Source organism: Notothenia rossii, assembly GCF_949606895.1.
Source record: "Notothenia rossii genome assembly, chromosome: 9".
NCBI lineage: Eukaryota > Metazoa > Chordata > Actinopteri > Perciformes > Nototheniidae > Notothenia > Notothenia rossii.
In genome coordinates, this window is record NC_136907.1 from 43920662 (window position 1) to 43936396 (window position 15735).

A 15735-nucleotide genomic window follows, 5' to 3' on the forward strand; every position below is an offset into this window, starting at 1 on the left:
TTGAAGTGAAATAAATGTGTCTTGCTATACCGCTGATAATTATTAAGCCATACTTCATTATCTTGATAATACATAATAATATAATATACATGTCCCAATATTGGTTGATATATTTCAACCCAGTCTCACGGCATTTCGTGTTATAGTCACGACATTTAATTTATTGATTCATGTTCACCAACACGATTTTCCCCATTTTTTCCATGTCACACAGAATGATTTTAAAAGCAATGTATTTCTATGGGTAGTGTGTTTCGTGCCTGCACCACATCTTTTTGTCCGGTCGGGTGACTCGGGTCTTGGAAGACCAGGAGCTGTGGGGTTCATAAAAACATGTTCTAACTCAATATCAAGCCACAATTGTTGTTTTTATTTTTAAATCGTATAATGTCTGACTTTTTTTGCCGTCCACGAGGAAAAGAAACGGAGCTCAGAGCCTCAGAATACTGAAATCTGTATTTTTTAAATCTTTTTTTTCCTTCTAATTTGTTATTCTTTTCTAAATAACACACAATTATCCTTGTTTTTATTTATTTGTTTGATTCTATAATCTCTGGCTTTTTTTGCCGTCCGTCAGGAAGTGAAATACAAAATACAGTAACAGGAAACAGACGTAGGCCTATATGGGACATTTCGAGCATCATTGCAATACACACCCACTGAACTGATTACCCAAGATCCTCAGCTATAGTTTTAGCTCGGTGACTGGATGTTTTTGCCGCAATGCGTGTTGGGATATGGTGTTAATGCGATATGAAATCCGAAAAACATTTTGGAGTTTAGGATGGCCGAAGACACTACACTACCCATAATCCTCAACTATCGTTTGGGACTACAGTCCCTTTGCTTGACAAACCCCATGAATAATCTTCAAGCTCTGGGATTGGATGTTGGAGTAGCAAGGTTACGCCGAGCGTCAAACATCTCTTTGAAATGGAACGAAACCACGGCAGACTATCCAAAACTGGACTCGAACGGGACCACATCCTCCTATTAATATGTTTGTACATCCGGCACTAAACTGTTTTATTGTAGAGATCACTTACAGTATCTTTTTGATTTTTTATATTCTATATTTCTTTCATTGACCTTCTACTTTCCCCCTATTTTGTATGTACTCTTAATATTTTTTTCATCAAATATAACATATTACAGTTTTTCTCGATTGCTAGCACACTAAAATTATACATAAAGCACAATTATTTTAACTGACACTCAAAGAGCAAAACATCGGCTCAAATCTCCAAAACTCTAAACACGTTTTCAGCTTTTCACACAATTTGTAAATCAACATGACACTTTTTGCAAACCACTGCACACGTTTCTCCACGTAAGACACAGGAATCTGACATAAAGTCAGGTGTTAGCAGGTTTAGAACACTGATATTCAAAATGCCTCACACATGGACCAATGATCAAGAAACACGTTCCACCTGACCAAACACCTGATTGCATAATTGTTGGCTCATCAATCAGGATGTTAGCACTATAAAAAGACCACAGGTGAGTACTTTCTTACAGCAACAATGGAAGCCAACATGGAAGCAAGAGGAAGAGGAAGAACTGGGCTGAGAGTGAGAAGAGGAGGAAGAGTACTCTCTAATGAAATGAAATGTTATCAACCATGGTTTGACGATGAGAGAGGCTGGACAGAGGGTTCAGTCTAATCTAAGCCGATGTACTGTTGCCTCTGTAATACGGACACTTACACTTGATAACAGGTTAGAAAATATGATTTTTTTTCAACAACTCATTTGTATTTCTTCATTTACTGCATTTCTGTATACTCCAGCAATCTTTCTCTGCAGAAACCTCTATGTACAGAGCATAGCCCAGAACAGATGGAAGTGCTTTAGATGATGCTCAGCAGTGTGTAACTGCGTGGTCAAACAATTTAGTATTAAGAATGAAGTGTGTTATATTTGGTGCTAAAGTTTGCATTTGGTAAGTGTTTATGTAGTTTTGAGTGCAGTTCTTCATTTAGCAGGAGAAATTAGGTGTTTTGCACTTTGGGTGTGGGGTTTTGTGAATTGTGTTAAGTCCTTCTGAGAAACCGAGCAATTAAAAACAAAATGTGTGTTAGCAATCGAGAAAAACTGTAAAAAAAACATTCAATAACGTGCTTTAACCATTAGGCGGTGCACACAAGGTACACACAGCCTACAATGCCATAATAACTTTGTATTGATAGTGTAGGACACTTATGTATGTATAACATCTGAAGATGTGGGTTTGCTATCCTGGCTCCAAAATGGTGGAATGAGCTCCCCATTGACATCAGGACAGCAGAAAGCTTACACATCTTCCGGCGCAGACTGAAAACTCATCTCTTTCGACTCCACTTCGAGCGATAGAATTACTAACAAAGCCCTTATATACTAATAAAGGACTGGCTTATCTAAAGCCAGTTGAGTAGCACTTGAAATGTTTTAGCTCTATGAAACCTGATGTACTTATATGATTCTGTTTTCTTCAAGTTTGTATTTTGTTGGTCGAACGCACTTATTGTAAGTCGCTTTGGATAAAAGCGTCAGCCATATGCAATGTAATGTAATGTAAAAGATGTGTCGTTTTATTCATGTTTTTACATAATTGTACAGGATATTGCTATATTATTTCTCATGTTTTACTTCTACACATTAATATCTGATTTATAAAACATCACAGACAGAAAGGTATATCCGTCATTTAATGGTAAGCTATTGAAATTGTGATTCCATAGATGTGTCTCCCATCACCCAAAACCCCTGACTATTCTTTCAACTCAGTATTTACATTCTTATATTCAAAGAAAATCAGTAATATCTTTAAAATCTACAAGTCCTTTTCTATCAGCTGTGCACCGTTATGGTGTACATATAACCTATCTACCAATTGGATCAAATATAAAAGTCAGCCAAATTACTATTGATACTGCAAGGAGACGTATTGTATGAAGAGAAATTGAAGATGTTGTTTAATTGCTGATATATTTATGATCCATGTCGCGTATTCAGCTTCCGTGGCAGTTCTTCCTGTTTGTCTATAGTCTTCTAATCAGGGCTCTATAAATAAAGAACTACTGCCGATGTGTAATATTTAATGCAGCCGAACCGTGTATTACAATGCCGTTATGTGATGACTTCCAAAGAGAAAAGAAAGCACACTTTTTAAATGTTTTTCGGATATCATATCGCATTAACACCATATCCCAATGTGCATTGCGGCTAAACAATCCAATCAGCGAGCTTCAGTGGGTGTGTATCTGTTTCCGGTTATTTTATTTTGAAATCCAGTTCCTACGGACGGCAAGAAAGCCAGAGATTATAGAATTAAATAAATAAATAAAAACAAGAATAATTGTGTGTTATTGTTGAGTAAATAACAGTCTGTTATTTAGAAAAGAATAACAAATTAGAAGGAACAAAAGAAAAAAAAGAAAATACAGATTTCAGTATTTATTTTCCTCACGGACGGCAAAAAAAGTCAGAAATTATACGATTTATCATTAAAAGCAGTAATCGTGGCTTGATATTGAGTAAGAACATGTTTTTATGAACCACACAGCTTCCGACTGGGTTGTATATTTTGTGCATTCCTATGCAACGATTTGTGTGTGTGTGTGTGTGTGTGTGTGTGTGTGTGTGTGTGTGTGTGTGTGTGTGTGTGTGTGTGTGTGTGTGTGTGTGTGTGTGTGTGTGTGTGTGTGTGTGTGTGTGTGTGTGTGTGTGTGTGTGTGTGTGTGTGTGTGTGTGTGTGTGTGTGTGTGTGTGTGTGTGTGTGTGTGTGTGTATGTATGTATGTATGTATGTATGTATGTATGTATGTATGTATGTACGTACGTACGTACGTACGTACGTACGTACGTGTGTGTGACAGTACCTTTCTTGCTGGCTGTAGCCACCATGGGCAGAAAGTCTTTGGAAGTGAAGAAGCCCTGATCCATCGTCAGATCCTGGAAGATTTTAGCTTTGTTGGCCTGAGGGAGACCTGAAGACAAACACAGGTTCAACAGGAGGAACAAATATGTTTATTATAAATTAACTCTATGAAGCCATGTTTGCATAACAGTTTAAAGCAATCACACATAGACATACTGTATTTATCCCACTGTTACAGAAGGATTGTAGTATACAAAATGATAATACACTACCACAGGCCAAAGGTATTTTCTGAAGAGGCACTCACCAATCCCGATGAAGACTGCCTTGAATCCTTCCTCTTTCAGGGAAGTCAAAGTCATTCCATCAACACCCAGACCCTTCTCACAAATCACCTGTTGGATAAAAACACACATTTATTAAGACTGTGTAAGGATTCAAATCATCAGAAAGGTCTTATCATTTAAATTAACGACATTATTTGATCTCTGTCCATTTTCTGTCCAATATGTGGAATGCTCTCCGTCATACATTTGAATTGTTTGGCCTCATATTTCAGTACACATTTAGATGATCATAAACAAATAAAGAAAGATGACAGAATAAACAATAGTTAATAGCTAAACAATTATTATAGTGAGGACAATTGGTGCATTTAAAACACATGTGTGAGAAGGGAAGGAGTTTCTGTGAGTCATACCTTTACTCCTAAGTCCTTCATCAGGTCTATTTCAAACTGCACAACCTCATAGGGAAGCCGGAACTGAGGGATCTCTGCTGTGCTGCAGGGAATCAAACATATGTGTTGAATGTGACATCCCTTTATTCCCCTTTACTTTGTCTTTTTCATATCTCTCTTCATTTTCAACACTACAAGTATGTTTAAGAGGTTTTTCAATCATTCTAAAGGACAACATGAATCTTTCTTCCTCTCTGATTTGGGTTTGGTTTATTTTAAACAGGTATGAATTCAGTTTTTGCCGAAGAGACTTTAATCCAACCCTTCTTCATAAAGGCCATCAATTTCCAAATTATAGAGGGACAAAATAATCAGATTTCGCTAAATGAATGCGACTAGTTTGTTTGTATTTTATTTTGTAATGTTTCCTAGCATCTGCTGCATCTTAGGCCTTGCTTTGTATAATACAGTATGTGCTAAGTAGTTTGGTAACTCTATTTTAAAGTTCCTACAATGAATTTTGACAAAATCTTTTTTTATCAAATAACTAAATGTTACCTCAGCCCTCCAATCCACATCTGTTTCTCAAATATGGTAATATTATCATATCCAAGGCGGGCCAGGAAGGAGCCGCAGCTGATTGACGCAGGGCCACAACCAATCAGAGCTATGGGGGCATGGTAAATCTCTGGCATCTCATTGGCTGGTGGCAGTTCAGGATTCCTGATCTGAGGGATGCCCATCTTGCTAAACACCTTAGAAGAAACACACATACATATATTTGAAACAACCCACTTTAAACAGACTGCATTCAGACAATAACACTGATTCATTTCCTACACAACATGGCTTTAAGTCATCCTACGTAATGTTAGAAATTAAAATCAATGTTTTGATGGTATAATGTAGCTTAAACATACCGTCAGTTTAAACGCTCTTTTATACTGAAAAAACAGAAATTCTTGTGCACAAGCAGTTAAGCTTTTATTCTGAAAATTCTTCATCTACGGTTAGCATTTAGCATGTGGCTAATATACGATTTCCTAAAGAGGTGAATTGAGTAGCGAAATGACATGGAGTGGTGCAAACCGAAACCTACTGATTTAACACTACAACTATAGATGTCGAGATACTACCATGCTGAATATTAAATGAAAGTACAGTTTATTTGAATACATTATTGTTTACAGACGAGAGTAGCATGTGACAACATCCGGAAACCAAACCAGCCGTGAAGTATTTTCTGTATATTTTGGAGTATTGGTTACAGCGTTTAGAATGTGTTACATGAAAAGTGATGAAAGAGAATATGAGGAGAAAAGGCGGGTTAAGCATATATTGAATGTGAAAAGTACCAATACTCTGTTTAAATGCAACAACGGACATTAGAGACAAGGCGAGCCGGCTGGCGGGGAGGAGCCAGCAGAGGATATATATAGCAGCACCGGACGAGGGATTCGCTCTCTTCTCTTGCTCATGAGAGCCAGATCACAGCCGTTTTCTGCCTGAACAATATTCTGTCTGTAACACTACCGCGCCTTTTTTAATTAAAGTATCCCATTTGAATCTTTTCAGAGACTCCATTTAGTCTCATTTTAAAGCTTCTCTCCTGGACGCGAGAATAAAGAACATATTTAACAGTAACCATGAAGAACAGTTACCACTGTGGACACAATGAGATGATGATTCATTTGATAAGTATCACTTGTTCAAGCAGGAAATCTGAGGTTACCTACTGTAACTCCAGCTTCTATGAGTAAATGGTGCAGCCCTCTAAGGCTATCGCTATAGAGAGCCGCAGTGACGCATCGTAAAACCCGGAAGTAAGTTAGCATTTTTAGCACTTCCGGTTCCTTCCTCAAAAAGCAATGCATTTTTTCCATAGGGTTTTGGAAAATAGCTCGAAATAAGGTCTGTGGTTGACACAAATTTAAGAGGTAATTGACGTTTTGTTCTACGACATTAAATACATCAGCAGTGACCCCACTGGGGATTTTTGAAGAGTTTACGTGTCTGAAAAACGATGGTTGTTACCGAATGGCTGAATAGGACTACAGAAATTGTCGAGGCCGTTGTACGTCATTACGCCGAACACGTAAACACTCCCGCTAAGTTTGTTTTCCCCTGTGTTCTGCTTAAAAGCAAGTACCTGCCTATCTTTAGTATCTGAGGTTACCTACTGTAACTCCAGCTTCTATGAGTAAATGGCGCAGCCCTCTAAGGCTATCGCTATTGGGTAATCCCCCTGCGCCCCCGCGCAGCACTGAAACACTTGTAGTCCACGCCCACCCGCAAGGTGGGCCCCACCCTCGGGCCTCCTTCCGGTATAAATAGGAAGGTGGCCCGGCAATCTGCTCCCATACAACATAACTTTTCTTCAGCTATTCGTAGAGCCAGTGGGGCCCCGCACTTAGAGGGCTGCGCCATTTACTCATAGAAGCTGGGGTTACAGTAGGTAACCTCAGTTCTATTTCGTATATGGCTTCGCCCTCTAAGGCTATCGCTATTGGGTTAAGGGCGAAGCATGATGTAGTCTGCGCCCCACTGGGTCCGCCCGGCACTAGAAGCACAGACATACCTGTGCCATGCGTAATGGCTCATCACCGTACCTGGAACATAGCAAACATGCCTATCTTCCCGACGGGGTGAAGGCTGGGAACAATACATACCGGCCGCTGTGAGAAAGTAGAGACGAAAGTCCCACCTCGTCCCGCGATCGTAGTGGGGGAACAGCAGCTCTCTGCGTGCAGACAGGCAGGAGAGCGCACAGCTGGATCCCTGACGTCACTCACTCTGACCAGGCACTCCGTACAAAGTGTGTTAGAGGAAAAAGGAACATCCCTCAGAGGAAATGGGCCGCTCTCCGCGTGCCAAAAGGCAGGAGAGAGAGAGGCGCACAGCCGGCTCCCTGACATCACTCACCCCGACAGGACACCCAGTACAGGGTGTGTCAGAGAGGAATGGGAGACATCCCTCAAATAAAAATGAATAAATGAACAGGGGGAAGACCAAGATGCAGCCGTGCAAATATCTTCCACTGACATTCCTCCGTGCAAAGCCGTGGAGGAGGAAATTCCTCTGGTGGAGTGCGCCTTGATGTTCTCCGGGGGCTCCACCCCAGAGGAGACATATGCCTGTGACACAGCCTCACACAGCCAGTGTGACAGCCGTTGTGCAGACAGAGGTTGCCCGATCGAGCGCTCTCTATAGTGCACGAACAGGCGCTGAGAACGGCGCCAGGCCGCCGTGCGCGCCACATAGCAGGACAGCGCGCGCACCGGGCAGAGGAGATGAGATGTGGCTTCTTCCTCCGATTTATGAGGAGGCGGAAAAAACCCATCCAGGGTGATCACTCTTGACCTAAAAGTGCTTGTGATGACCTTTGGCATAAAGGCTGGGTTAGGCCGTAGCACAGCCAAACTGCCATCTCCTTGGATCCGGAGGCATGACGGGGCCACCGAGAGAGCGGATAGATCACTCACCCTTTTTGCTGATGTTAGAGCCAAAAGCAGTACTACTTTGGCTGATAACATTTTAAGGGGAACCTGCTCTAACGGTTCAAATGGGGCTTTGCTTAGTGCTCGTAACACCAAAGCCAGATCCCATTGAGGCGCCAGTGCGCGTGACACCGGTCTGAGTCTTCGTACCCCTTGCAGAAAGTGTTTCATCAGGGGGTGACTGAACAACGTCCCGGCTCCGAAACCCACGTGACAAGATGATATGGCAGCCGCATATACCTTGATTGTGCTGAAAGCCAAATTCCTGTCCAACAACAGCTGGAGGAATGACAGCACGTGAGGCAGGGGGCACGTAGTGGGGTCCAGGCTTATTTCTAAACACCAGCGCTGGAACGCTGCCCACTTGGCTGTGTAGGTCGCTCTGGTAGACGCAGCCCTGGCGCCCTGAATGGTGCGTACAACATCTTGAGAGAGACCCAACCTCTCTAAGTGTTCCCGTTCAGGGGCCATGCCCATAGGCGCTGGCCTATCACTGGGTGACTGTAAATCGCTCCCCCCACCTGCGAGAGAGCGTCCCCGCGCCACGGAATTTCCCACGGTCTGCCTGACAGCGTACGCTGTAGGCATGGAAACCAGGAAGCGCCCGTGCGCTCCGGGGCAACCAGGATCACTGATAGCCCCTCCTCCTGCACTCGGTTCAGAAACCGGGGAATCAGCGGGACTGGGGGGAAGGCGTACAGCAGTCCCCTGGGCCATGGACGATGTGCGAACGCGTCCACCCCTAGGGGGGGAAGGTCCCGCGCTGACAGGGAGAACCAGAGGGCGCATTGCGCGTTCCCGCGTGCGGCGAACAGATCCGCCTCCGCCCTCCCGAACCGGCTCCAAACCTGGGCGATCAGCTCGGGGTGTAGGCTCCAGTCCTCCTGGCGAGGGCCTCCTCTGGACATGAGGTCTGCCCCTTGGTTCAACTCGCCGCGCACATACAGTGCTCTGATGGAGAGTAGGTGCGCGCGCGCCCAGATCAACAGCCGTCTGGCTGTGTTCAGAAGCTGCGCTGAGCGTACCCCGCCCTGGCGATTGATGTAGGCTGCCGCGGCTCTGTTGTCTGTGCGAATCAATACATGTTGATTCTGCAGCAGCGAGGCAAAATGCTGAATTACTCTCCGTACGGAGATCAATTCCAGCACGTTTATGTGGAAGGACATGTGAGCCGGCCACTGTCCCCCCACTGCCTGCGACATGCACGTTCCTCCCCACCCTGAGAGAGATGCGTCTGTGAACACCGAGATGTGTGACGTAACTCTGCCCAGGGCCACACCCTCTGACTGGAGCGAGCCATCAGCAGCAGGTCGTCCAGGTAAAATAGTACTCTCATCCCTCCTCTGTGTAGCGGCTGCAATGCCGTCTCTACACACTTCGAAAAGGTGCGAGGAGCTAGGGAATAACCGAACGGCAGACGGTTGTACTGGTACGATATTCCCTGGAATGAAAACCGCAGGAATTTCCTGTGTTGTGGGATGATGGGTAGGTGGAAGTATGCATCCTTTAGGTCTATAGAGGTGAACCAGTCTCCCTGGTGAACACACTCTAGCACCCTTTTGACCGTCAGCATGTGAAACGGCCTTTTCATTATTGCCTCCATGAACGCTGACAGGTCGAGGATGGGTCTCATTCCCCCCGTCTTTTTCGGGATAAGGAAGTAGCGGGAGTAATATCCCTGATTTTCTTCCCCTCGGGGAACCCTGGAAATAGCCTCTTTCAACAAGAGTTCCCGTAGCTCTGCTTGGAGCGCCCGACACTGTTCCCGGGATGACAGGCGTGTCTCCTTTATCCCGTTGAACTGTGGGGGGGGGGGGGAGGCGAACTGCAGGGTGTACCCTCTGCTGATCAGCCTGCTCATCCATCTGTCCATCAGACACACGCGCTGCCACTCCGAGAAACACTCTGAGAGCGGGCGCACAAGCTCGAGATGTGTTGTGGTTGTCATGACGACGAGCCACGCCAGAGCCCTCGCCGCCGCTGCCCGTGAGGCAACCCAAGGTGGGCCTAGAGCGAAAGGGCTGTGAGGGGGCCTCCACACGCTGCGTTTCACTCCGACTCTCATCGTGAGGCGCGTACACGCTCAGAGGATGAGTAGAGGTGTGTGCGGTAATATCCACATGAGGCGTTACCACGGCGCTCATGGGCTTATTGTGACCGTGTGTAGGTGGCAGATCTCGGACAGAGGAATGCCGCGAGGTCTGTGGTTTAATAACCGAAAAGTTATAACCATCAGGACCCCGCAGCGAACCCCGCTGCCTACTAATCAACAGATTGGAGGCAGCTGGCGTAGTTACTGCGCTCTGTAACTTATTAACCGATAGATTAAAATGTGCAGGCTTTTGTAACGAACCCTGCTGGCTATTAACCGATAGGTCATAGGCAGCTGGTTCACCCAGAGTGGGGGATATGTGAAACCCATTTGAAACTGATGACAAAAGGTTGGAAATTAAGCTTCTTTTATTTCCTTCACACTCCCCCCCAAACCGTCAGGGCCGGCTCTGCTTCCTCGGCGGCTCTCGTGGAGCAGACGACGAACGGGAGTACTTTTCTTTTTTCTTTTCTGGTGGGGGGGCGGAGGCTCGGGACGGTGCCCCTGCCGCCGCCTGCCGCTGTGGCCGGGTTGGCCGCTGCTGCTGCTGCTGCCGCTGGTGCCGCTGCGGCTTCGCCGCAGGCTGGAGCCAGCCAACGTGCTGGCGGATATCATCCGCCTGCTCCGCTGCCGCTTTCATGGCCTCTACCATGGCCAAAAACTGGGGTCCGAACAGCCCTTCCGAGCTGATCGGAGCGTCCAGCAAGACCTTCCTGGCCGGCTCTGTAACAGCCGCCTGTTGCAGCCAGAGGTGGCTTCGATCCTCGCCTGGGAGACAGCCACGGACGCGCACAGCGTGAGCGCCGTGCTGGCCGCCTTGCCGATCTCCTCCGCCTCCTCTGGAGCCACGGTGGTGGACCGCTCCACCAGCGTAACCACCGAGTTTGCCAGCAACGCGATGTTGTTCGCCGCCGCAGACGCCTGAACCGCACACTGGTGCGCCCGGTCAGCCTGGCGGGCGACATACTGATCCTTGGGGGAGGCCAACACAAGGCGCCGTCCGGCGACCAAGTTGGCCTGCTTAACCCCAAAGAACGCTGTCAAGTTCTGCTCCAGAGCGGGGGTGGTTGCGAAACCCTCGTCAGTGAATCCCTCCACCTTAGTGAAGGGAACAAAGGTGGCCACCGGAGCCCTCAGGGTCCTCGTGTTCGCCGCAGCCCCCTCCTGGTACCTCCTAATGGCTGGGAAGCGCGGCCAGATCGGGTCACTCCTGCCCGTCTGAACGCGGGAAAAAACTCCGGCCATGTCATCCAGAGCTACCTTTTCCCGTCCTAGGGGAACGAGGAGACCCTTGCAGGCTGCCGCCTTGCCGATGATCTCCGGCAGCTCCAGCATGATGCCCCCCAACGCCGGCAGTGCCGTGGCAACGGAGAAGGGGACCGCGTGCTCGGCCGCCATACCCGTACCTCACTCCGACCCCGTCTCCCCCGTCCGGGGGAGAGGGGGGAGGGGAGAGCCGCATGGCGAGCCATGGAGGGAAACGGGGTAGGAGTCGTCCGACTCCTGCCCACCACTCGGCTCCAGAAACAGGCTGTCGTCCCTGTGCTCCTGGACTGGCCAGTCGTCCTCCTCAGCCGCGGCAGCTAGAGCGTCCGCTCTTCGCTGCCTGTCGGCTGATGGGAGACGGGCACAATGCGAACACGCGACCTGCTGGTTGAGAGCCGCGTACGCGTGCTCTGGCCCCAGACAGGATTCGCATATCGCGTGTAGATCATAGCTCATGATGTACCCCGTTTTACATGAGGGACAATCACGGACACAATTGTTGCTCATGACTCTAATTCCTTTCCTGTGCTTCAGTACTCTGACGGTTGCTGAAGAAAAGAGGGAGCAGATTGCCGGGCCACCTTCCTATTTATACCGGAAGGAGGCCCGAGGGTGGGGCCCACCTTGCGGGTGGGCGTGGACTACAAGTGTTTCAGTGCTGCGCGGGGGCGCAGGGGGATTACCCAATAGCGATAGCCTTAGAGGGCGAAGCCATATACGAAATAGAACTGTATATCTATATCTGACCATTAGAATCTGTATTTTTGAAATTGTCGTTTTTAACACCGTAGTTTTACAAATTATAGAAGAATTAATTACCAGTGTTTTCCAATTTTACTCGGCAGTTCGTTTCGTTGGCTAACGTTAGCTAAAGCTAGCGCTACTAGTTAGCTACGCAATGGTTTGTTGCTTTGCTCCGGGTTGCAGCCACAGGTCTTCGCATGAAACGTGCTTGTTCTATCGTTTCCCGGCCAATGTTTTCCAAAGGAGAGTCTGGATTCGTGCCATGAGGTAAGCTGACGTTACATTTTTGTCCATGTCACGGTGAAATGTAAATAATGGGTAGTGACTGTATCGCCGTTATAGAGATGGCGCTGCTGAAAAGACCGCAACACAAGTAAAGATAATGAATACATCCTATTAAAACCTGTGTGGCTTATATGATAAGTCTTATTAGTACAAGCAGCATAACGTTTCACCATGTAACTAAAGATTGTAGTCAGGGAAATCAGTTTGACATATTGAACTAATAACAAATCACCTCTGGCTGGCAGAGAACTCTCTGCTCCATAGCTTCTCTTGGACGTAAAATCACATGTACATTTTACATTTATATTCAATTTAATATTCCATCTCTCACATACTTTTGTATATATAATAACTTATGTTTTGTTTTTCTTGTTATGCTGCTGCAACACAAACATTTCCCAAATTGGGATCAATACAGTAATATCTTATCTTAATTAATTAAGAAATATAACTATTATAATTAGTGTAGCAGCTGACACCTATTTTCAATATGGATTAGTCTACCATTTATTTCTTTAGTTCAATTTTCATCTATAAAAATGTCAAAATAGTGAAAATGTTCACGAGACTTATCAAAGTGCAAGGTTATATCTTTAGATGTTTTGTTTTAGCCTATGTACTGTATGTCTTAATGCTCTTACAGTATATGTGACGGTGTGACTTCCATGAAACTATATTTTATATCTTCCCAACAGACGAGCTGACAGAAAACCTAACACTCTAACAACCACAACATTGCAAAGGCGAGTAAATGTAAATTAAAAACAATTCACAATTTTATTATTTCTTCTTCTTTCTTGCAGTGAGGTGAAGCTGACCTTGCACTTGGTGCCAGTAAGGATGTTCCTCACGCAGGCTTAATGTTTCTCCTTCCTTACTGACAAAGAAGCCCTTGATTTGCAATGCTTCACTAATTGTCATTTCCCTTGCTCCGTTGGGACACTTTACCTCAAGCACAGCGGAAGACCCTACCAGACCATCTGGAGATGCCCCCAACATTCCTGATTGGGAGAGCTACAAATCTGACTCATGGACCTGCATCTGATTTGCAGTGGTGAATGCCCTGACGTCCTCACATTCATTCATAGTCCCCCACTGTACAGACAAAACACCATCAAGGGCCTGTTGTTGCCTTAGCACCCTGGCAATAAAGGAAGCAGTCACACGCTTTGACCTCAGGAGAGCTCCAAAGTTGCTGGCAGTCAACCTTCCTTTCCTGAACAAATGCCAGTTTGGGCTGGTTCGCTGACCAGTGGTAGCCACCTCAATTGCCCTCTGTTGCTCTTCAGACAATGCCATGCTTGCCACAATTGCCTCAGGTCCCTGTTGCCAAACAGATTTAATAATTTCAGGAACAGTAAGTGTTTCCAAGCTGTAGTGTTCCTCTTCTGGCTCGGGGGAGAGAAGCCAAGAAATTCCTGAGAACCTGCCCCCGAGTCTGTCCCTCAGCCAGTCACGATCTTCGGAGGTAGGCTCTCTTGTCAGCGGGTTAAATTAGTTATTGGTTTCAACAGTCACATTAAAACAGTTACTAAATCAGCTTACTATCACCTAAAGAACATATCTAGGATTAAAAGACTAAAGTCACAGCAGGATTTGGAAAAACGTGTCCATGCTTTTATCTTCAGTAGACTGGACTACTGCAATGGTGTCTTCACAGGTCTCACTAAAACATCTATAGGAAAGCTGCAGCTGATTCAGAACACCGCTGCTCGAGTCCTCACTAAAACTAAGAAAGTGGATCACATCACTCCTGTTCTGAAGTCTTTACACTGGCTTCCTGTGTGTCAAAGAATAGATTTCAAAAATACTGCTGCTGTTTATAAAGCACTGAATGGTTTAGGACCAAAATCCATTTCTGACCTCCTGCTAAATGATGAACCATCCAGATCTCTCAGGTCTTCAGGGACTGGTCAGCTTTCTGTCCCCAGAGTCAGAACTAAACATGGTAAAGCAGCGTACAGTTATTATGCTCCAAATATCTGGAACAAACTCCCCGAAACCTGCAGGTCCGCTGCAACTTACTACTTTTAAATCCAGGCTGAAGACTTTTCTTTTTGTCGCTGCTCTTAATTGAACTATTAATATCTTAGACTGCACTGTAACTTTTATCCATGTATTTTTTCTTTTAATGTTTATTTTATTAGCTTTTCTTTTTAATGACTGATTTTAAATGCCATTTTCTTAATGTCTTTCATTTTTTGTAAAGCACTTTGAATTGCCTTGTGTTAAAAAGTGCTATATAAATAAACTTGCCTTGCCTAATAAAGATTTCATGTGACACATACAATTGATTTGTTCATGGGAATTAATGTTAATAAACCAACTCGGTCTTAAAAGGTTAACGGTACTCTTGCTATCACTGCTCACCGACACTATAAACCTTGTCCCTCATGCTAGCCCTGACAACACCGGTAAGCACACCTTCATCTAGGCTGCACTGTAACGTGTCCTGACTTGTAGTGGTTCTCTCCTCTATCTACACTCTTCTTGTCATCTTTGTAAAACGATATCAGACTGGTAATTGACACAGCCATGACTTCTAGTTAAATTCAGTGTGGCTAAAATGAAAAGCTTTGTTAAAATATGCAAGCACGCGAAAGTCAAATTCAGCTTTATTGTCAAAAATTCTACATGTGTTATACATACAGAAATATCGAAATATCGTTTCTCACAGTGTGACATGTATACATAAAACAAAAAGGGCCTAGATAAACGTGGTATACATTAAACAAAACGGGCCTAGATAACCGGGGTATACAGTTTAAAAAGTTAATATATTTAAAGTTTTCAAAGTGCAGTTTCAGTGCAAGTCAGTTGAAACAATCTTAAGTTGGCGTGACGTTGAAGTCGTGCGACCCTGCTGCTGTACTGGCTTGTAGTTAGTTTATAGCATAACGTTAGCATTTTGCTTCTGCCGACTAGATTTATTATTCAAAAATTATAAAAGTAGGGTTTACATGTGGATATTATCCGGCTGAACAAAACGTGATCCATCTCTTAAATATGTGTCAACCACAGACCTTATTTCGAGCTATTTTCCAAAATCCTATGGAGAATTTGCATTGCGTTTTAGACGAAGGAACCGGAAGAAGTTTACTTCCGGGTTTAAGGACGCGTCACTGCGGCTCCCCCTGCGCCCCCGCGCAGCACTGAAATTACTTGTAGTCCACGCCCACCCGCAAGGTGGGCCCCACCCTCGGGCCTCCTTCCGGTATAAATAGGAAGGTGGCCCGGCAATCTGCTCCCATACAACATAACTTTTCTTCAGCTATTCGTAGAGCCAGTGGGGCCCCGCACTTAGAGGGCTGC

The 15735-nt window shown here is 45.3% G+C and overlaps 1 protein-coding gene across 1 annotated transcript in view; it reads right to left on the bottom strand.

Moving 5' to 3' along the window:
* Positions 1-15735, bottom strand: part of LOC307017615 (dihydropyrimidine dehydrogenase [NADP(+)]-like) — a 78719-nt gene that overhangs the window by 33563 nt on the left and 29421 nt on the right. The window contains exons 6-9 of the mRNA XM_079647247.1: positions 5098-5294; positions 4561-4642; positions 4168-4255; positions 3862-3969 (exon numbers count right to left, since the gene is read on the bottom strand). Of these exons, the coding sequence (XP_079503373.1) occupies positions 3862-3969; positions 4168-4255; positions 4561-4642; positions 5098-5294 (475 nt within the window). The remainder of the gene's footprint in view (positions 1-3861; positions 3970-4167; positions 4256-4560; positions 4643-5097; positions 5295-15735) is intronic.